General features: G+C 48.8%; 1 protein-coding gene across 4 annotated transcripts; it reads right to left on the bottom strand.

The window, feature by feature from the left end:
* Window positions 1-788: 788 nt before the first annotated feature.
* Window positions 789-23,536, bottom strand: JPT2 (Jupiter microtubule associated homolog 2). 4 transcript variants are annotated; one of them, XM_077983655.1, is made up of 7 exons: window positions 23,452-23,526; window positions 18,009-18,092; window positions 15,982-16,130; window positions 8,828-8,970; window positions 5,725-5,773; window positions 4,766-4,798; window positions 2,208-3,556 (listed from the first exon to the last, which is right to left on the bottom strand). In XM_077983655.1, exons 1-7 carry the CDS (start codon window positions 23,493-23,495, stop codon window positions 3,360-3,362), a joined length of 699 nt encoding a protein of 232 aa, XP_077839781.1. In that variant the 5' UTR covers window positions 23,496-23,526; the 3' UTR covers window positions 2,208-3,359.
* Window positions 23,537-23,591: the final 55 nt, after the last annotated feature.

The following is a 23,591-nucleotide window of genomic DNA, read 5'->3' as shown; positions in this document are numbered from 1 at the left end:
CCAGCAAATAACGTGCAATAAAGGCTATGGAGAGTTGTGAGGTTCTATAAAGTGAAAATGACGAGGCTGGGCAAACAGATGTAATCTATAATCCTTCCTGGTGAGTAAGTTAGAGCAAGCTTGCATTCTGGGGGATGTTTAAAGCTTCTGCTTTATACCTTTGAGAAATCTGAGCCCTTTGAATTCCTGAGGTAGCACACCAGGAGCACTGCTACCACAGGGAGAGGCCAACAGACTTGGCCATCAACTCAATTGATTAATTATCACTACTATGATTGGGCAGATTTGTTACTTGAAGTTGGTTACAACAATGAAATTATAACAAGATGATATGCTGGGTAATTCTCGACGCTTATGGAATCACACAGCTGGCCTGCTCCTGAAAGGCGGTGCTGAATCAGAACCTCTTACAGCTGGGCACAGTGGCTCACACCTGTAATCCCAGCACTTTGGGAGGCCGAGGAGGTGAAACCCAGACTCTACCAAAAATAAAAATAAAAAATAATAATAATCAGCCAGGCGTGGTGCTGCATGCCCGCAGTCCCAGCTACTTGGGAGGCTGAGGTGAGAGGATCACTTGAGCCTGGGAGGTTGAGACTGCAGTGAGCAGAGATTGTGCCACTGCACTCCAGCCTGGCTGACAGAATGGCTCTGTTTAAAAAAAAAAGAAAGAACTTCTAGTAATAGAGGAGTTGACTTCCTTTCAGATTTGGAAATACTATTTGGGATGCAACTTTTTCTCATTAAAAGACCTTAAAATGTAAGATAGGCTTGTAAAATGTAAGATGTAAGTTTCTAAAATTCAGCTTTAATTTCTAAGTATCTGCCCTAATGCCTGCTAAGAAGTCACACAGTTCCCTGTGATGTTCCTCTCATCTTCGTGAGTTGAGTTTTAGAGAGCATCTTTAGATAGCACTTTGTAGCCACACATAAAACCGGAATATTTCAATGATGATCTTCAAGATGGTAAGGATTATGAGTGCAGAAGAAATTAAGCAGCCAGCACGGGACGAGGCATCTACACGCTCACAGGGTGTGACCCACCAGGCACACCACAAAGATCATACGGCAAAGTTATCTGCCATCAAAAGAGCCTGTGTATTCCTGGACAAGGCACAGGGCTTGCGGTGGCAACCCTTCGAGGTCTGTTCTTCACACCCTCACCCTGTACCAGGTGGCGCCACCCTGCATCCTTCTAGACTTCGCCAGTGCCAGGCCTCTGGAGACAGAGGAGTTGAGACTCTCAGAGGTTTCCATGCTTGCTGATGGCTTTGGCAGCCGCTAGAAATAGGAAACTTAGTGTGTCATTGCCTAGCCGGGTTCTTGGAATTCGCTCTACACCCTGTAGATGAACAAGTGGAAATGGTGTTTCAGTTAATGCATGTTGGTTTTCTTTCTCAAGCGTTGACTTTAATCTCATCTGGCCCCGATCTAGCAGGCAGAATGGTGTGGAGCCTTCTAGAGAGGGACTCTCAGGCTCACAGTCTGAGACATTTACCCTGAATCCACATAATGCCTGTAAGGATATTAAGTATGTCTGAGGACATATGAAAACAGCTAATACATCAGAAGGAAAGAAACTCAATTTTTTTTTTCTTTTTTTGACACAGGGTCTTGCTCTGTGGTCCAGGCTGAAGTATAGTGGCATGATCATCACTCACTACAGCCTCAACCTCCTGGTCTCAAGTGATCCTCCTGTCTCCGCCTCCAGAGTAGCTGGGACTACAGGCATGTACCACCACACCCGGCTAATTTTAAAAGTTTTTTTTGTAGAGACAGGGTCCCAGTATGTTGTCTAGGCTGGTCTCAAACTCCTGAGCTCAAGTAATCCTCCCACCCTGGCCTCCCAAAGACTAGAGGCCCGAGCCACCATGCCCACCTGTTTTCTTGACAGGACTTGAACATGACAAGCTCTCTGCTTCTCCTCACCTATGCATTGCAGGCCAGGCCAGAGGCAGGTTCAAAACCTTAAAGATATGTTAGGACAAGTGGTATACAAGGGGGAAAAAACCCTTCACTTAAGTTACAGAAACAGAAAACAAAACTGGCTTATTCCCCCAATTATTGTACTCAAAGCTTTGAGAAGATTAATTTTGGCATCCTCTGGCTAAATGCAAAACAACAAAACAAACAGGCAAACCCTTTCAGCAAGAAGAGCTGTGGGGGAAGGGACTGTAAGGGACACACACAACTGACAGCAAAGGCTCTGAGCACATGATTGCTAAGTTTAATTCAACTGTTACACCCCATTCTGCCTTGTAAAAATAACAAAACGCTCCTATCAAAATGACATTGTGATGTGAGTACAGGCTTTTTGTTTTGGTATAGCTCTAGAAAAATGTTGGCACCGAATGCACTTAAGAAAAGTGTTAAGGCTTAATACAAATACAGAGACAAGTCATTTCTCAATGCAGCTTAGAGGGTGAGAACAGGATGCTAGGTTTTTAAACCTTCCAAATACAGGCAGTCCCCAACATACAGACATACAGAACACCTTCCAAATGCAAATGACAGCCACAGAGCAGGACTTGCATGTGCAGGAACTCCTCTTCTCCCAGTGACCAGACTAAGCACTCTGAATCCCGCCCCACAGCCTCGCACAGGGAAAGAAGGCGGGACAGATGCGAGAAAAGTAACGTCAGGGGCTCCGTCACAGCTGCCCAGAGGCTTCTGCTAAAGTTCATATTTTCCTCATTCCCATCTCTGGTTTCTCCCATCACCCAGAAGTCCCTGCCAGGGGCAGAAGTAAAGAGTTTTTCCTCTCACCTAGTGGACAGCAGGGGCTGGGAGAATCACAGATCCCAGTACGGTCATGTCCTATTTCTTCCTGGCAATCTGATTTGGAATTCGTGAATCATTTTCTCAATTAAAAAAAAAAGTTACAAATGGTAGTTCATTTCCAGCATTAAACTGTTTCCTTTTAAGTTGCATCAATGACTTTGAAGCTAAACCACATGAGGTGTATGCAGAGTCACACAGAGTGTTTCTTGGCTCCAAAGTCTACAGGCAATCAAAAGGGGGAGCTGTCTTTGGTTGACAAAGCCTTGTGCAGACCCCTCAGCGGGCCAGGTGTAGGAAGGGGAGCTTGGCAGGCAGCGTCTGCAGGCACTTAAGCACTGAGGCAGCGTGAGCCTCACTGGACACGGCTGCTGCCTTTCTAAAGTTTAATAATGATGATGTTTCTAGCACCAAGCATTAGCTTTGTAGGCACTCAGAGCAAAGCTGCCACCACCCAGACATTCTCCTCTGTTAACAGATGCCCACCCAAGGAGAGCATGAGAACTGAGCTTGCAGCCCTTTAGGGAGATGGGGAGGGGCTTCTGCCTGAAGATGAAAGCAACACCACCTTTGCCATCCCATTAGCTGAGTGAGCAAAGCTCAGGGAATTGGACAGGTGTGACTTTGCTACTGAACTCTTTCATCTCCTGGCCTAAGGTCTGTAGTCTCTTCCGGAAGCTTGTTTGTGAGTTAGATCCAGAGGTTCTATAAAGCTTTGTAGAGGGTGGCCTACACAGCTCTTCTTCCTCTTTGGTGTACCTGAACAACTGACTTTTTTCTGGAAAGGTGTCAGAAACAGACCAGAGTCAACAATCATTTATGTAAAGCTGGTATTTAAAAATAGCTTTTTAGATATTATTAAAGAATTCAAACCTAAGAACCCAAGGTTCCCAAGCATCTCTTCTTTCCACCAACCAATTAAGGAATACAGACAGACACAGGAAGAACTTAAATAAGCCACTTACTCATATGTATCTGAATAGATTTGGAAAGTCCCGCAGAGGTCAGTAGGCCTCATTTATGGGAAGAACTGTGGCTTGTGAAGGGAACTGTCTACCTCATTGGAGAACAACAGAGGCCTAGACTTAAGGCTGATAAGAGGGAAAAAGGAAGAACTCACAAGCAAAACTGGCATGTAAAGGACCAAGACCAGCCCTCTGACATGAGATCAGATCAGGCCGAGGTTTCAGATGGCAGGAACTGGGCACTTCAGAGGGTCAGGGCACCAAAAAGATCTTCCATAAAGCAGAAGACAGATAACAACTATTTGGTTTTTTGAAAGCTGCCGAGGAAAAGCAATCAAGATGTTTCAAGAAAAGACTGCAGAACAAATACGCTGGGGGTAAAATGAAGTGGGGACGCTGGATTTAGCAGCCGTGATCTCCAGAATGGAAGCCGTTCTGCTAAGAGGGCAATATACTGTTAGTGTTTCTGCTTACGCCTCCTCCATTGAACAGCAGCGGCAGACAGGTTGTTTTGGTTTCTTTCAGTCATTCCTAGACATCCAGTCAGCTGGCAGACTGTTGATCCAAGGACCATGCCCTGCCCCACCTCCCCACCCTCACCCCCCCTTCCAGTTCCTCTCAAACCTGGCCTACACACGAGCGATGGTTAGGGGTGCCCCATTTCATCCCCACAAAGGCACCTCCCAGCCGTCTGGAAGGCACGGGTCTCCAGGCAGCTCTCAAGACGGCCGTGGAGACGCTGAGCAGCCAGGCTCACACATGACTAACCCTCTTCCCACCCCGCTCATTTGGGCAAAAGGAAATGAAAACATTGCTACCCTATCTCTTGAGTTTCTGGTCTGGCTCCGGATGGAGCAGTGGCTTCTTTTAGTAGAAGGAGATGCTGGATTTGCCTCCCGGTGGGTTTAGGACCTTGTTGTGAGAGCGAGGCCGCGGTCCCAGCCGGGGCTCATGGCTGTCGACTGTGGGCGTGGGCTCCTGCTCCTTGGCGAGGCCTGCTTCTTTGGCGCTGCCTTTCTCACCTGGCTGTGCTCCAGCTGGGATGCTTGTTGCTGCTGTGGGACACAAAGTTAGCACACCATCGCGTTAGAGGCAACCCGTGACCCTGACAGGCAGGCTGTGGAAATAAACAGTGTGTCATAGAGCAACTTGCAAGAAATTCACGCTGTAACTGGGAAAGGGAAGACAATACAGACAGGCTTTTCATCTGGTACCAAAACAACTCACTGCAATTAGCAGATGCAGTTTTGAAATGGGCATAAAGTTGGGGCTTGCTACTATAAATACTCCTAGATTTCTTCCTAAGTGAATTGTTTCTTCATACTGCTTGTTAGACACCATTTCTTCCATCTCAAGCTCCCTGAGAGTGACCATGAGGAGGAGAGCAAATGTGTCCTAGCCGAGGGCTTAGCGAGGCAAAGGCAGGCCCTGTGGCTGTTACCCTGGACTTTTCCAAGGTGAATGAAATCCCACAAATCTTGGTCATTAGTTAAGGGAAATGGAGACCCACAGGCAGAAACCGATGCCCACAGTCAGGCTGAAGAGCCGCAGGGAGAGTTGAAGTCTGCCGCTCAGCCTGAGCAGTGGCTCGCTCCCCGGGGTGACCCACCATGGAGACACCCGCCTCCCCATCCCCCACCCCTCCCCGGGCCCCTCTCTTCTCGATTAGTTCTGCCAGCTCTGCGCTTGGCCTTGAGTTCACTGTAAGTTTGGGATGCCTGCCCTTCACTACACAGATCCGTTTCTGGGAGACCACCCCATGGCCCTGGGCCTAGGCTGATGAGCAAGACCGCAAAGTCCCAAGGTTTCATCCCAGCCTTCTTCAAATGCTGACTCCTCCTGCAGTGGACACACCCGAGCTTATGTTAATCAAGTAGCCTGGAAGGTACAGAGAAAGACCCTCATTCTCAGGGGACACAGCAGCAGCTCTTCCAGAAAGAATGAGGCCACTCAAGAGAAGGGAAAGAAAACACAAGCTCACCTGTCAGGTCCGACTGTGGTTCTTCTCCTTCACATAAGAAGACATGATCCTGCAACAGGCAAACCACCGAGTCAGGACTCACTCAGAAAATTTTACCCTCATTCAAATGGACAATGAAAACCAGGGCATATAATGTTTTAATTTACAAAAATGTTTGTGCATCTGACCTCAGTCCCCCCAAACCCTCTACAGATTATTCTGAAACAAATGTGGTATTTCATGTATCCATACATATTTCAAGATGTAGCTCTTAAAACATCCTCTAAAAAATAACAATAACACCCTCAGAACTCCAAATATTAATGATTCCTTAAATATCAAAGTCAATTTTTTTTTTTTTTTGGAGACAAGAGTCTTGTTCAGTCACTCAGGTGGGAGTGCGGTGCTGTGATCTCGGCTCACTGCCGCCTCTACCTCCTGGGCTGAAGCGATCCTCACACCTCAGCCTCCCAAGTAGTGGGGACTACAGGCGTGAGCCACCACACCCGGCTATTTTTTGTATTTTTTGTAGAGACATGGTTTTTGCCACGTTGCCCAGCTCGCCTCAAACTCCTGGGCTCAAGTAATCCGCCTGCCTCAGCCTCCCAAAGTGCTGGGAGTATAGGCGTGAGCCACTGTGCCCAGCCTCAAAGTCAAATGTTTAAATACTTGGCATAATATTTTCAAGGTTCATCCATGCTGTGGCATGTGTCAATGCTCCATTCCTTTAATATTCCACTGTATGGACAGACCACATGTCGTTTACCCATTCACCTGTGGACGGACAACTGAGTCATCCCCGCCCTTGGGCTACTGTGAATAATCCTGTTGCAAGGATCTAGTGTTTGACTCCTTGTTTTCAAGTCTTTTGAGTACATACTTAAGAGCAGAATTGTTCGGTTATGTGGTAATCCTGTTCAACTCTGAGGAACTGGCAGTATCCACAGCCACTGCACGCTTTTCCATTCCCACCAGCACTGCATGAGGGTTCCAGTTTCTCCGCATCCTCACCAACTCTTATTTTCCATTTTTACATCACACGATCCGAGCAGGCATGCACTGGCATCTCATGGGTTTCTGATGTGCATGTCCCCAATTACTAATGACACTGTGCATATTTTCAGGTGTTTTTTTGGCTGCCTGTATCTCTTCTTTGGAGAAATGTACATTCAAGTCTACTGCCATTTCTGAATCGGGTTTGTTATTTTGTTGTTGAGTTGTAGGCATTCTTTATATATTCTGGATAGTAACCCCTTATCAAATATGATTTGCAAATATTTTCTCCCATTTTGTGGGTTGCCTTTTCACTTTTTTTTTTTTTGAGACAGAGTCTCACTCTGTCTCCCAGGCTGGAGTGCAGTGGCGTGATCTTGGCTCACTGCGCCCTCTGCCTTCTGGGTTCAAGCAGTTCTCCTGCCTCAGCCTCTCGAGTAGCTGGGACTACAGGCACCCGCCACCACGCCCAGGTCCTTTTTATTAGTAGAGATGGGTTTCACCATGTTAGCCAGGATGGTCTTGATCTCCTGACCTCGTGATCCACCTGCCTCAGCCTCCCAAAGTGGTGGGATTACAGGCGTGAGCCACTGCGCTTGGCCGAATTGCTGACTTTTAGGACATTTCTGATCCGGCCAAAGTTCAGCTCGTAGTAAAGCCCCCAAAGATACTTCCCAAAGAGATGCTCTCTTGAAAATAACTCAGACAGCATGGCTGGGCACAGTGGCTCACGTGTGTAATCCCAGCACTTTGGGAGGTTGAGGCAGGTGGATCACTTGAGGCCAGGAGTTCAAGACCAGCCTGGCCAACATGGTGAAACCCCATCTCTTCTAAAAATACAACAATTAGCTGGACATGTTGTTGCACGCCTGTAATACTGGCTACTCGGGAGGCTGAGGCAGAATTGCTTGAACCTGGGAGATAGTGGCTGCAGTGAGTTGAGATCTTGCCACCGCACTCCAGCCTGGGCGACAGTATGAGACTCTGTCTCAAAGAAAACAAACAAACAAAAAAACCCAACCAAACCTCAGCAGAGTCTAACGGGTCCTATGAGATTTTACAATGGAAAAAGATGTCGCTGCAGAGACGCCAGCCCCAGAGAGATGTAGGGCAATCTAAACCAGGCTGGCCGCAGGCGACACTCTCATCCAGTCATGTCCTCTCCTTTCTGTTTACATTTCCATTTCAATTCTTCAATGGGCCATCTTCCAGCATATAAACCGATAAACGTGCAGCAGTTTTCTAAGCTTAAGTAACTCCAGAAATGGTTACGAATTTTATTTTAAGAATTTTCTGCTTTAGGGAACTAGACCCTATCTTTTAACCACAAAAAAGGTAGAAAAGTGAATAAACATATTAAAAAATATGGCTAATTATGTTAGTAATAAATCCTGGCCTTTCTTACTGACGAATGGTGGCTGCAGTAAACCCTAGAAATGTTATGCCACCACTCAAACTAATGTCCAAGCTAAGGCAGTGCAGGCTCTGGTCCCAGGGAAGCTGAGACTGGCCTTAGGCAAGCCCTCCACCATAGCCCAGGGAGGCTGCAGATCTAATCAATCCCTGCTAAGGCCATGCCCGAGGTCACATTGCTCAGGCGTTCCTCTCCTTTCCAGGTCACTTATCTTATTCTACTGATGCCATTACTGGGTCAGAGGCGTCAGCTACGCTTTAGTCAAGTGCTGACAATCTGCACAGGTAACCAGTTGAGGACCTCAACCGTGTGGGGAAAAGCCCATCAAAAAAGAACTGTCGCTTTTCCTTTCCAAGATGAAACAGGAAGAGTGGAAGACGGACAGGGCCCGGCTCCTCTGCTGCACGTTCTGTTCCCTCTCTTCTCCACGCCCCACAGCGCTGCAGTGAGGAGCCGCCGCAGCCCGTGGGCAGTGGGCATCCGCCACCGGCACAGGAGCAGCTTCCCCCACGGCTTCAGTCAGCACAAGGCTGGACTGTTTCCTGGGTGACGCAGGGGAACTTCCAAACTCGATGACTAATGCTTTTGCATCCAGGACAATCCACGTCACCCACCATGATTCTCCCTAAAAACATGTCACATCTGCCTTGGAGCCTTTTTGGAAAGAGTACCTGGCATACCTGCTGCTGCTCTGTCATGTCGGAATGCAGTCCATACCTTGGGTTTGTTTGGGTGTGCCACGCGTGAAGTGGCAGTAACCGGAGACCCAAAAATGTCACTGGTCTTCCCTCCAGGTGGGTTCAGGTGCTGTCGAGTCTGCACGGGGGTTGATTCGTCAAAGATACCACTTCCTTTACCCCCTGCAGAAACAATCACAGAACACTGAGCAGCCAGACGTCCATCGGAGCCCACCCCACACCTGCAGGGCTTTACAGACCTCCTCTCATAGTAACCCCTAGTGCCAGCCCTGAGCTTCAGGCCGACAGGGCAGGATGCTCAGACCGAAACCCCTGAAGACCTATGTCAAAACCATGGCTGTATCAGGGGCCTGCCTGCAGCCCTCATGTCTAGAACTGAGCTGATCTAGGCTGGCCCTAGAGGTGAGATGGCATCAAACTGCAGATTTTCCCTCTAGAATTTCCTTAACTTTGAACATTTCATGCTTTCCTGTTGGTGCTCCTCACAAAACCCATGAAGAGTTCTTCAGTAGATTAAAAATAAACAGCTAAATGTTTAAGTCACACAGATAGAGTTTTGAATTTAATAACATGCCCTATTCAAGGGAAATCTGCCACCCTGAAAATATTTATTAGTCATTCTTCTGACCTCATTCTGGCCGGTACTTCCAGAGACTAGATATGTCTGCAAATTACAGACACGTAACATCTTTGTTGCCAACTGTAAGTGACTTGATAAGCCATAATGAAAGTGTGCATCTAAGATGTGACTTCCTAGTAGCAGGTGACTAAGGGATAGATGTTCAGCCTAAATACCTGTGCCCAACGTTCTACAGAAAGATGGCTACCCTGTGGGACCAACAGACCACCTCTTCACTCAGCAAACACCAAGCACCCGCTTTTGACAAAGTGCTAAACGGAGGTTGGTGTCATTAAAATCATGCCCCTGGTGTACCAAGAACTTACAATCTAAAAGGAAAGATGATGCATTCTGCTGACTTGCTGTGTGATCCTGTGAAAGTTACTTGGCCTTTGTGTGTCCCCCAGTCCTCATCTGTGGAATGGGGTAATAAAAGGACTCCCTCACAGGACTGGAAGAAAGCTCAGTGAGTTACTGTAGCCATATGTCAAATGCTTGCAACAGTGCCTGGCATGGAAATAAACATGTTAACCCTATTTTCTTTCTTTTTTTTTTTTGAGACGGAGTCTCGCTCTGTCGCCCAGGCTGGAGTGCAGTGGCGCGATCTCAGCTCACTGCAACCTCCGCCTCCTGGGTTCACACCATTCTCCTGCCTCAGTCTCCTGAGTAGCTGGGACTACAGGCGCCCGCCACTGTGCCCGGCTAATTTTTTTTGTATTTTTAGTAGAGATGGGGTTTCACTGTGTTTGCCAGGATGGTCTCGATCTCCTGACCTCGTGATCCGCCCACCTTGGCCTCCCAAAGTGCTGGGATTACAGGCGTGAGCCACCACGCCCGGCCGTTAACCTTATTTTCTATGCACTCATAAAGAGGTATCTATACGCCCTGTCCAGTGAAAACACAAGGGTGCAAACCATCCATACAGCATGCAATGTTTTCATGTAAAAGCAGGGGGTGTTCTTATTTGCTTTTATATGAAGAAAAGCGGTTACCTACAGGGGATACCGACACGTGTGAAGACACAGGACTGCGGGAATGCAGGGGCTCAACACTGCTTAACACAGTCTCCTTTTTTTGTTTACAGAGTTTTGATCTTTTGCATTTTCTTTTTTTTTTTAATGAGATGGAGTCTCGCTCTGTCGCCCAGGCTGGAGTGCAGTGGCGCGATCTGGGCTCACTGCAAGCTCCGCCTCCTGGGTTCACGCCATTCTCCTGCCTCAGCCTCCCGAGTAGCTGGGACTACAGGCGCCCGCCACCTCGCCTGGCTAGTTTTTTGTATTTTTTTAGTAGAGACGGGGTTTCACCGTGTTAGCCAGGATGGTCTCGATCTCCTGACCTCGTGATCCGCCCGTCTCGGCCTCCCAAAGTGCTGGGATTACAGGCTAGAGCCACCGCGCCTGGCCGATCTTTTGCATTTTCTGTTCTCGAAAAATTAAATTTTGTAAATTGATTTATTTAACTTAAAGAGAGTTTATTCATGTGTAATGACTGAGGACAGCCCACCTGGAAACACCGAGTCCAAAGGAATGGAGTCGGTGTTCTGAAGTAGGGACATTAGAGTTTCATTTATATAGGCAGGGATAGAGGAGCTTTTAGCAGGACTACAACTTTTTTCACACACAGTGTATAGTTAGAGCAATCTGGTTACAGGAAAAAAATACATTTTTAACGGTTACTTCCTAGTGTTAACAATCCACACTGCTCCACAGAAGCAACCAGATGAAGAGCCCATGCCTGCTTGTGTGGAGATGAGGCTCGGCTGGGGGTCTGTGCACCTGCTCATCTTCAGACCCTCCTGAGGGCCCCACTGCGGGGGTGGGGCCTAAAGCAGGGTGGCTTTCTGGGACACCAGTTCTAGGAGCACAGAGCGCATTGACAAGGAGGACTGTAACACAGTACAGCAAGTGGGGGCTCGGGCGGGAGTGTGTCTGCCTTTTGCAGGTGATAACAGAACATCCGGCGATATGTGAGACTCGCCCTGCAGAAAAATGTGTACATTTTTCATATGACTTCATGGTGTTTATAAACCTTCTGAACCTCAGCCATGGACCTCCCAGGGACCCACAGTCCCCAAGCTTGAAACCCCTGGCCAGGGAAAGCAGCACAGCACGGTGGGGAGAGTGTCCTGTGGCCAGACTGCCTGGGTCAGAGTCTCTGCTCAGCTGCTCATTAACTGTGAGACCTTGGACAAGTTATGTCAACCTTCTTTCATTTCCATCTTCTTAACTGTAAAAAGGTAACAAACAGTCCAAGTGCGTCGGCTCACACCTGTAATCTTAGCACAGTGGGAGGCCAAGGTGGGAGGACTGCTTGAGTCCAGGAGTTCAAGACTAGCCTGGGAAAAAAGTAAGACCTTGTCTCTACAAAAACATTTTAAAATTAGCCTGTGGTCCTGCTACTCAGAAGGTTGAGGTGGGAGGATTGCCTGAGCTCAGAAGTTGGAGACGGTGAGCTGTGATTCTGCCACTGCACTGAAGCCTGGGTGACACATTGAGATCCTGTCTCAAAAAACCAACAAAACAAAATAAAGTAATAAATAATAATACCTACCTAGGGTCACCGGTGAGGCTTAAACAAGTAAATTCAGGTGAAGTGGTTAGAACAGTCCTGGCCTGCTGAGTAAGCCCTTGGCAATGCTGCGGGGCTGTGTCAACAAGCGCGTCAGGACCACGGGGCGGGGCGGAGAAAACTATGTGTGCAACCCCCAGCCCCCACTGCATCGTTCCTGGCTGTGCTACAACAGCTTACTTTTTTTTTTTTAAACGTGACTCCAGCTTTTTAAAATAGAAGATAGTTTTTGGCCAAAGACACCACTCATTTAAAAAAAATAAACTGTGAAAGATAACACAGAAAAGTCTGTAAGACATTAACTATCACAAATAACTACAGGGTAGACACCAGGTAACCACTGCCCAGGTCACTGAGAACAGTGCCCGTTCCCAGAAACTCCTGCGTTCCTTCCCTCTCACCCAAGGTTACCACACGCCTCAATTTTGTGGAAACCACATTTTTACCACGTATACGTGCAACCCTAAACAATGAACCTTTGCTTCTGACCTTCTTAACTAGGAGGTCGTACTGCATATGTCTGTTACCATTTTACTTGAAAAATAAATTCAGCTTTGAAGCAAGAAAACATGCCTAAATTCACTAATAATTGAATATAACCTCGAGAGATGTTTTCTCCTCCTGCTAGATTTTCGATTTCCAAGGGCTCTGTGTTATGTTGTTTTTAAAAATATCATTTATTTATTTGGGAGATTGGGCCTCGCTATGTTGCCCAAGCCAGTTTCAAACTCCTGGGCTCAGGCAATCCTCCCACCTCAGCCTCCCAAAATGCTGGGATTATAGGCATGAGCCACCGCACCTGGCCTACAAGATTTGTTTTAAAAAGCAAAACTAAAAGATAAATACTATTGGTGCAAATAAGCACATACACAAGATAGGTAAACACCGGGCAATGCCTTGAAAAACTGGTTGGAAATATCTATCCATATTTTAAACTCATATACCATCTGATCCACCAATTCCATTTTGAAAAATTTATCCCAGTGGATACATTCAGGAGGTCAGTTTAAGGCATGGAATCTGGAGTCAGAAAAACCCCGATTCAAAGGCCAGCTCTGCTACTGACTTGACTAGCTTGGGATTTATGCATGCCAGTGACCTTTTCCGAGCCTCAGTATCCTCCTCTGTGAAAGGAGCAAAACCACCTACTCCTAGTTACGGCAAAGACCAAATGAAAAATACACATGCAAAGCACTTAGCACAGCCCCTGGTAAATATTAACAATTCATAGATGTCAGTCATCAATGCTAGAAGAGAAAAAACAATTCACGGAACATCTTTTTTTTTTTTTTTTTGAGACGGAGTCTTGCTCTGTCGCCCAGGCTGGAGTGCAGTGGCCGAATCTCAGCTCACTACAAGCTCCGCCTCCCGGGTTCCCGCCATTCTCCGGCCTCAGCCTCCCGAGTAGCTGGGACTACAGGTGCCCGCCACCTCGCCCGGCTAGTTTTTTGTATTTTTTAGTAGAGACGGGGTTTCACTGGGTTAGCCAGGATGGTCTCGATCTCCTGACCTCGTGATCCGCCCGTCTCGGCCTCCCAAAGTGCTGGGATTACAGGCTTGAGCCACCGCGCCCGGCCTTACGGAACATCTAAACCAGGCGACCAACACAGAACACAGAGACTACTGAAGATTCACTGAAACACTAAATGGGAATTGGTAAATGTCCGATGGCTATGATGTGGTCTGTTACACACACACTCAGCCTCTGCATACTTTTCTCAATCAGGCCGTGCAACTAGAAGGTTGTGGGGCTAGGTCTGTGTGACTAAGTGTAGAAAGAGGGCAGGACTCCAGATCTCGTTGGGTGGTGACCAGTTTCCCTTTCAGGCTTCCCTTGATAATACATCATAAACTGTCTTCGAAGAACACTGGAGGGATAGAAAAACTCGCAACAACCGTGAGAAGGACCGTGAGAAGCAGGAACCTGGCATGGGGAGCCATGATAGCTGACACCACACACTGTGACCGGGAGTGGAGGCTGGCTCACCAGCTGCAAGGGGCTGGGCTCCCCCCAGGCATGAGACTATGTGGAACGGGCAAAGTAGTACCACCTGCCTTCCACAGAGCGCTCTAGGGACAGCTCCAGACATGACTCTGCTGAGTAGCGGCCAAGTGAGCAGACTCATACACCTAGAAACGCCTCAGTTAGGATTCTGTCTTGCATGCGATGTATTATTCTGCTATCCTTTCTAAAAAGGACATGCAGGAGTCCCTGGGCGTAAATTCATAAACCGGAAACAATGAGAATATTAGTCACTTAATAAAAAACACTCACTTCTCTAACTACATCCAAAAAAGCAACCAAACAGACCAAAAACAAAACAAAACAAAACAAAACAAAACAAGGCAAGCAGCAAACCTAGCTTCGGCTGGGCACAAGGGTGCATTGTCTGTAATCTCAGCAATTTGAGAGACCGAGGTGAGCAGATGGCTTGAGCCCAGGAGTTCCAGACCAGCCTAGGCAACATGGTTAAACCCTGTCTCCACAAAAAAAACAAAAAAAATTAGCTAAGCATGGTGGCATACGCCTGTAGTCCCAGCCACTCAGGAGGCTGAGGAAAAAGGGTCACCTGAGCCTGGGAAGTCAAGGCTGCATGCAGTGAGTCATGATGGTGCCACTGCACTCCAGCCGGGGCGACAGAGTGAGACCCTGTCTCAAAACAGAAAAAAAAAAAAGAAAAAACTAGCTTCTGGATCTACTGCTTTTTTTCCTCTATATTTGGTCAGGAAATATTGGTACCCCAAAACTGGGTGAGGTCGGGAGTGGATCTGGCTCTGATTCAGGACCTGCCTGACACAATGACACCTGAGCATGGCCTCTCAAACCTTCTAAGAATGGAAGAGACTGTGCTTTCCCCTCCTGTACAGACAGGGGAAAGCCATTCAGGTAACCTCCACTGTGCGATTATTCAACTGGACAGTCTACCAGCCAAGAGAAACCTTTTTCTTTCTCTTTTTTTGAGACGGAGTCTAGCGTGATTTTGGCTCACTGCCACCTCCGCCTCCCGGGTTCAAGTGATTCTCCTGCCTCAGCCTTCTCAGTAGCTGCGATTATAGGCGTGCACCGCCACACCCAGCTAATTTTTGTACTTTTAGTAGAAATGGAGTTTCGCCATGTCAGCCAGGCTGGTCTCAAACTCCTGACCTCATGATCCACCCACCTCAGCCTCCCAAAGTGCTGGGATTACAGGCATGAGCCACTGCGCCCAGCTGATAAACCTTTTTTTTTTGTTTTTTTTGAGATGGAGTCTTGCTCTGTCACCTAGGCTGGAGTGCAGTGGTGCGATCTCGGCTCACTGCAACCTCCGCCACCTGGGTTCACACCATTCTCCTGCCTCAGCCTCCTGAGCAGCTGGGACTACAGGTGCCCGCCACCACGCCCGGCTAATTTTTTTTTAGTAGAGGTGGGGTTTCACTGTGTTCGCCAGGATGGTCTTGATCTCCTGACCTCGTGATCCGCCCGCCTCAGCCTCCCAAAGTGCCAAGAAACCTTTTTCAAAGAGTCCCTCCCACTGTAACCATCAGGAGGTGGGGTAAACACTGAAGAACTATGTAGATGTGTGCTGGATCAATTCTTTCTTGTTAAGAGTTTCAATCCCACTGATGATCCGATTAAAAACACTTTCCCTCCCTAGGAAAAATGTTTAAATGCACAATAATTTGCACGTAATTTCAGGAATCTCAGAGGGGTCGAAGGAACAACTGGGAGCGGCTCCCTGGCAGGAACCAGAAGCCCTTGTCCACCTTTGTGTCCTCAGTGCCTGCATTCAACCAAAGTCTCCAGAACAGATGGAGAATTCAAGACTACTCAAGCCACCTTCAAGAGAGAAAGTACAAATTAGAACGTTTTCATTTTGGAAGAACTCTGATGACAAGTAATTACCTGAACCAGAAAATATGGGAAAGGCTCAGTATAAAGAAACAGAAAATATTTTCAAAACAGAATCGTAGAGGCCAAAGGATTAAGGATTTCCAAAGGCCCATACCTGGAGGATTTGTCCTCTTGGGTATGTTCTGAGGTTCTTCTGTTGGTCCAAAAATATTAGATGCCATCCTATTAGGCCTGCTGGAAGGAGTAGCTTCTTCTGGACTTCCAAAAAGATTGCTCGATTCTCCTCCTGGGGGCTTCATGGCCCTACAAGCACAGAGTACATGCCAATTACTGATGGCAGCCCTGAAAGCTTGTCACTGTGCAAGGATTTTGGCACAGCTACACAGGGTAAAAGTATTTTTTTTCTTTTTGAGACAAGGTCTTATTCTGTCACCCAGGCTGGAGTGCAGTGACGTGATTTTGGCTCACTGCAACCTCTGCCTCCTGGGCTCAAGTGATCCTCCCACCTCAGCCTCCTGAGTAGCTGGGATTACAGGCACCCGCCACCACAGCTGGCTAATTTTTTGTATTTTTGGTAGAGATGGGGTTTCGCCATATTGCCAAAGTTGGTCTCGAACTCCTAACCTCAAGTGATCCGCCCACCCTGGCCTCCCAAAGTGCTGCGATTACAGGTATGAGCCACCACACCCAGCAAAAGTATTTTCTTAACATCTACTAAGAAATCACACACCACCATTAGTTAATACTGGTATGACTAGTTTACAGACACCAGACTTTTCTTACTGCTCTTTAGGTTCCCTTAAAAGTATTCTTTTTTTTTTTTTTTTTTGAGATGGAGTCTCGCTCCGTCGCCCAGGCTGGAGTGCAGTGGCACAATCTTGGCTCACTGCAACCTCTGTCTAGTGGGTTCAAGTGATTTTCCTGCCTTTGCCTCCCGAGTAGCTCAGATTATAGGTGTCTACCACCACACCTGACTAGCTTTTTTGTTTGTTTTTGTTTTGTTTGAGACGGAGTTTCGTTCTTGTTGCCCAGGATGGAGTGCAATGGCGCGATCCTGGCTCACCACAACCACCGCCTCCTGGGTTCAAGCAATTCTCCTGCCTCAGCCTTCTGAGTAGCTAGGATTACAGGCATGCGCCACCACACCTGGGTAATTTTGTATTTTTAGTAGAGACAGGGTTTCGCCGTGTTGGTCAGGCTGGTCTCAAACTCCCGACCTTCGGTGATCCACCTGTGTCAGTCTCTCAAAGTGTTGGGATTACAGGTGTGAGCCACTGCACCTGGCTCTTGAATCACTTTTTATTGCAAAACTTAAACTTAAAAACTAATAAGCAATTGCCACAAAGCTCTATTCCCAGAGCACCCTCTACATTCGCAAACAAGTAAAATGCTGAATTCAGAACAACTGGAAAAACTTTTTAAATGCATTTGAGAAAGGCTTACTGAAAGTGAGATTTAAACCAGTGAGTGGCTCATGCTCTTTCACTGTTCCTAAGCGACGGGACTGTCTGTGATCCCAGACGTTTAGAAACGAAGTCAGACCTCTGTATCCACAGGTTCTGCTTCCATGGATTCAACCAACCTCAGATCAAAATGTCAGAAATAAAAGGATGGTTGCATCTATACTGAACATCTACAGACTATTTTTCTGTCATTATTCCCTAGGTAATATGGTATAATAACTATTTGCATAGTATTAGGTGTTGCGAGAAGTCAGGGACCCCGAACGGTATTATATGTAACCTTGTAACCTAGAGATGATTTAAAAGCATATGGGAGAATGTGCATAGGTTATATGCAAACACTACACCACTTTATATCAAGGACTTACACATCCTTGGATTCTGGTATCCTGGGGGTTCTGGAACCAACTCCCGCAAGATACCAAGGATGACTGTACTTGAAATTACAGGGCTCAACATCACACAAAAACTATGATATGAGGTTAGATCTCACTGGAAAGCTTTGCAAACACTGACCACTCAAGGTTTAGTTAACAAAAATAACACTTTCTCCTCAAAAGAGCTAGACAGAGCGCTGAGGGCCTCTTGTGATTGGATGTGAATGGAATTCTCAGATCTCCTGCTATAAAGCAGGAAGGCAAAGAGTGCTTCAGTCTCCGCCTGCAGAGACCCATGGGCTGGCTACTCTACCCTAGAAGCCAAGCGTGTGCTGGCAGACCTCTGAAGTGGTGCCCAGGGCCCCTGTCCACTCAGGAGGTTGGGGGAGGTGGATGCCAAACTTCCTGTCAGCAGTCGCCATTTCCTGGAGGATTTGAGGAGGGAGAAAAAAAAGACAGGTACGCTTGAGAAAAATTATTTTTTAAAATACAAAAATTAGTCAGGTATGGTGGAACGCGCCTGTAGTCCCAGCTACTCGGGAGGCTGAGGCAGGCTTGAGCCCAGGAGGTCAAAGCTGCAGTGAACCATGATTGCATCACTGTACACCAGCCTGGGCGAAAGAGTGAGACTTTGTTTCAACAAAAGGAAAAAAAATAAAGGGTGGTTGCAGGGGGCGGGCGACTTAACAAGATTTAAGGTGAGGTGCTCTGATAGTGGCCATAAGGCCATCTGACTTCCATATCCATTTTTGAATCACATAGCCCTGGTAATTCTGCATGCTTTGTTTTTGAGACAAAGTCTCGCTCTTGTTGCCCACGCCAGAGTGCAACAGCACAATCTCGGCTCACTGCAACCTCCACCTCCTGGGTTCCAGCAATTCTCCTGCCTCAGGCTCCCGAGTAGCTGGGACTACAGAAGCCCGCCACCATGCCTGGCTAATTTTTCTATTTTTAGTAGAGACGGGGTTTCACCATGTTGGCCAGGTTGGTCTTGAACTTCTGACCTCAGGTGATCCGCCCACCTCAGCCTCCCAAAGTGCTGGGATTACAGGCATGAGCCACTGTGTCTGGCCTATTTTATTTTTTTGAGATGGAGTCTTCCTCTGTTACCAGGCTGGAATACGGTGACGCGATCTCAGCTCACTGCAACCTCCACCTCCCAGGTTCAAGCAATTCTCCTGCCTCAGCCTTCGAAGTAGATGGGATTACAGGTGCGCATCACCGTGCCTGGCTATTGTTTTGCATTTTTAGTACACATGGGGTTTCACCATGTTGGCCAGGCTGGTCTCAAACTCCTGACCTAAAGTGATCTGCCTGCCTCGGCCTCCCAAAGTGCTGGGATTACAGGCCTGAGCCACTGTGCCCAGCCAATTCTGCATGATTTTTCTTGACTAGTGTAGCAGGCCTAAACATGCGTGGGTCTCTACAGCTCTCTCTTTGGGAATAAGGGATGAAGGTCTGTAATCTTTAGAATTGAACAGAATTTATCATCAAGTCTCATGTGAGCTGAGCATGAGCTATAATTCCTTTTACTGACTTATTTGAAACATGGCTCTTCTCTCAAGCCCTCAAGGTGCCACAAACTGTCAGATCCAATTCCAGGCAGACGCGCCTTGACTGTAAGCTCTCTAGGACTCTTTCCTGACCCCACACTCCCTACATTCACAGTCTCCTGTCTCCTCTGCCTTTCACCCTTGCTTCAGTTCAACCTGCACATTTCTTGAGCACCACCATTGGCGATCCTTCCCCAGACGCTGCAGATGGAGTAAAGAGCAAGTCCGCACTCCGGTGGAGCTTCACGTTTCAACAGGAGAGCTGGAGCTATGCGCAGGTGGCTCCAGGCTCCGTGCGAGTGATGTGACAGACACTGGGTGCCATCAGGGCTCCAAAATTCGGAAGAGGTGAAACCCAAATTGGGTCTGTGGCCTCCATGTGGAAAGGGTACCAATGGGCGCAGGAGGTGAGTGGTAGTTACTTGAAATGACTAGTGTTACTTTGGGGTGAAAGGAAATACAATATTTAACATTGTTCTATGTGCTTTTCTGAATTTTATTTGAAAACAAGCAAAGAAAAAAAAGTGGTACCAAAGAATGGTTTAGCAGAAATTATGGCACATACAGACCCAGCCCCAGGGAAGGGGCAGTGGCCATTTCGATCACAAAGGCAACAGGTCCTACTGCAGGTTTCACACAGACTGCAGGGCTGGGCTGCCTCAAAGGGGTCTCGGATGAATGGAACTGAGTGTTCAATAGACCTTTCAATCAAAACATCCCAACAACAATGGTGCAGTGTGGCGTTCTCTAGGCTACAGGCACACTTACCACCATGACACTAGTGGGGGGGGGGGGAATGCTAGAACTCACACATTTGGGGACAAATTCACAATGTGGGTGGGGGGTGCTTCCCAATTGTTTTTTGCCTCTTATGGTACCCCTTCAATATAGTTCAGTGAAGATATTCAAAACACACAACAGAAACTCAAGCGCACAGGAGAAGAAAAACTTCACACAGCTGGAGTGGACTGCAGCACTGGAGAGGGAGGGAAAACCTGTGTGGCCCTCCTTGGGGGGGTCTCCATGCTCCTGACCCTCTCTAACAGTTCGTCCCCAAGCTTCAGAAAGGATTAGGGGACTGGTCAGTCTTAAAGAGAAGCAGTGAGAAATAAACTCAGATTAAATTCCTTACAAATATAAATGTTACAGCTTAAAGGAAGATCTCAGGTTAATCATGGCTAAAGCATAATGCTGTTACAAAATCCCTTTAACACAAGATAATCCCTCAGTAAGAAAACAAGAGATGTAAGGTCTCAAGAGAGGAAAACCTGGCTGGGTAATCTTACAGCCACCACTTGATTCCCTTCACAGCAAAACAAAGTGTGACGCTTACAAGGCACCCACCCTGCAACTCAACCCCGTTCAGATGAATGGCAAACATGCAACTTCTGGTGGACCCCAAGCAGAAGCTTCCAGTGATATCTCATCATTCCATTTCAGACCTGCTTTCCTTTCTCACCATCCTAAAAGGAAGATCTTTCTCCCTTTCCCAACATCCTGTCCAGAAACGAATCCCCCAAACTAGTGTGAATATGACTTTAGCATGGCACCTCTGCAGCTAACTTCTGGAGTGTGAAAGTCAACATAAAAACATCAGTGTCACTCAGGGTGATAATAAACACCATTATTTACTGGGCAGCCAGTGCCAGGCGGCACAAACAAAAAGAAACGTACTAAATGCAAACAACTGGGACAGGGCTGGGGATGCAGTTCCTCACACCACTGGTGTGGGCGGTGCAAAACCCTGGCCATCAGGAACCAGAAACCAGAAACCAGATGCGCTCTGAGCACTACAGTGTAAACTTCTGGTCCCACATTGGTGCAGACCTAGGTGTGAGAAATAATCACTGTTACATGGATTAAGGGCTGTTTTTTTTTTCAGACAGAGTCTCACTCTGTCATCCAGGCTGGAGTCCAGTGGCGTGATCTCGGCTCACTGTAAGCTCCGCCCCCCGGGTTCACACCATTCTCCTGCCTCAGCCTCCCGAGTAGCTGGGACTACAGGTGCCCACCACCACAACCGGCTAATTTTGTTGTATTTTTAATAGAGACGGGGTTTCACTGTGTTAGCCAGGATGGTCTCAATCTCCTGATCCACCCACCTTTGCCTCCTAAAGTGCTGGGATTACAGGCGTGAGCCACCGTGCCCAGCCAGGGCTAATTATTTGGTTACGAGTATTACTGAATACTGACCTAACTCCCTCAAATCTAAAGGGTTTTTTTTTTTTTTTGAGATGGAGTCTTGCTCTGTCGCCAAGGCTGGAGTGCAGAGATCATTCTCGGCTCACTGCCACCTCTGTCTCTGGGTTCAAGTGATTCTCCTGCTTCAGCCTCTCCAAGCAGCTGGGACTACAGGCACACGCCACCATGTCCGGCTCATCTTTGTATTTTTAGTAGAGACGGGGTTTCACCATGTTGGCTAGGCTGGTCTCAAACTCTCAACCTAAGGTGATCGCCCACCTCGGCCTCCCAAAGTGCTGGGATTACAGGCGTGATTCACCGCACCCAGCCAATCTAAAGGGTTTTTAATTTTAGCAAGTTGGAGCAATTCTTTTATTTAGTATTTATTCGATATAGTATTTGTCTTCACTTGATCTTAGCCAAAAGACCGAGAAGCAACATAGTATTTGTCTTAACCGTCACGGCACCCACATTCTCTTCTACTTCTCTGGCGAGGCTGTGCCACAGAGGGGCTCATCACACAGAAAACCTCAGGCATCGGAAGACCCAAACTTCACAATGCAAGCTCACTGCTCAAGTGGACGAAAGACCCTGTAAGCTCTGCCACTCTAATTTATGTGAGTCCCAGTACCCAAGGAGTGCACAAGAAAAGTGTACTGAGCGTTCCTGGCTATTAAACATGAGTCAGAAAATCTTTGTCCCAACCCACTTCTTCCTACAGCGAAGCCCAGGAGCGCCATCCACCTTCCCAGGTTGAAGATTAAAGGAGATAGAACTGACTGCCCCAGACACCCTGGCACTTTCCAAAGGAAGCGGACTCACATGAACTAGTGGAAGCGCGGCCATGGGCATGGCACAGGCCACATACACACCAGGGACACGGGCAGGGCCACACACACACCAGGGACACGGGCAGGGAACACGGCCACACACACACCAGGGACACGGGCAAGGCACAGGCCACACACACACCAGGGACACGGGCAGGTAACACGGCCACACACACACCAGGGACACGGGCAGGGAACACGGCCACACACACACCAGGGACACGGGCAGGGCACAGGCCACATACACACCAGGGACACGGGCAGGGCCACACACACACCAGGGACACGGGCAGGGAACACGGCCACACACACACCAGGGACACGGGCAAGGCACAGGCCACACACACACCAGGGACACGGGCAGGTAACACGGCCACACACACACCAGGGACACGGGCAGGGAACACGGCCACACACACACCAGGGACACGGGCAGGGAACACGGCCACACACACACCAGGGACACGGGCAGGGAACACGGCCACACACACACCAGGGACACGGGCAGGGAACACAGCCACACACCAGGGACACGGGCAGGGAACACGGCCACACACACACCAGGGACACGGGCAGGTAACACGGCCACACACACACCAGGGACACGGGCAGGGAACACGGCCACACACACACGAGGGACACGGGCAGGGAACACGGCCACACACACACCAGGGACACGGGCAGGGAACACGGCCACACACACACGAGGGACACGGGCACGGCACAGGCCACACGCACACGAAGGGGGGCACCGCCAGACACACCCCACAAACACACCGCCGCACACCCCTTGGGGACACCTCCCCCCAAGGAACATGGACACGCACCCCACAGACTGGGCCGCACCCACGGGCACACCCCACCCCCGGGGAACCCCCCACGGAACGCACCCCACGGAACGCGGACGCCCAGGCGCGAGGGAGCGCAGCCCGCCCTCCACACAGCTTTGTTCCCAGAGCCCGGGCGCCCCTCCCCGCCCTCGGCCTCGGTCGCGGGCAGCTCTCCACAGCCCGGGCCTCGGCGAGCGGCCCCTCGAGCTTCGGGCCTCAGTCGGGCGGCGGCGGCGCAGAGAGGCGGGCGGCGGCCCCGGGGGCCTCTGTGAGGTCGCGTCGCCCCCCAACCCCACCCCAACCCCACGCAACTCGTCGAGGCCCAGGGCTCGCCCGCTCCCGCCACGTGGTCGCGCTTCCCGCCTGCCTCCCGTGTGCCCCGCGCCGCACCTGGAGCCGGCGCGGCCGCCCTCGCTCTCCGGGCCCCGGAACATGTCGACCGCCGCCACCCTCAGCTCTCCGCGCGCCGTTCCCGCCCGCCCAGCACAGGTACCCAAAGCCGCCCGCCAGCGCCCATTGGGCGCCAAGAC

The sequence above is a fragment of the Macaca mulatta genome, chromosome 20 (genome assembly GCF_049350105.2).
Source record: "Macaca mulatta isolate MMU2019108-1 chromosome 20, T2T-MMU8v2.0, whole genome shotgun sequence".
Taxonomy (NCBI): domain Eukaryota; kingdom Metazoa; phylum Chordata; class Mammalia; order Primates; family Cercopithecidae; genus Macaca; species Macaca mulatta.
The sequence above is the reverse complement of the archived record's forward strand: the minus strand, read 5'-3'. Positions and strand labels throughout refer to the sequence as shown.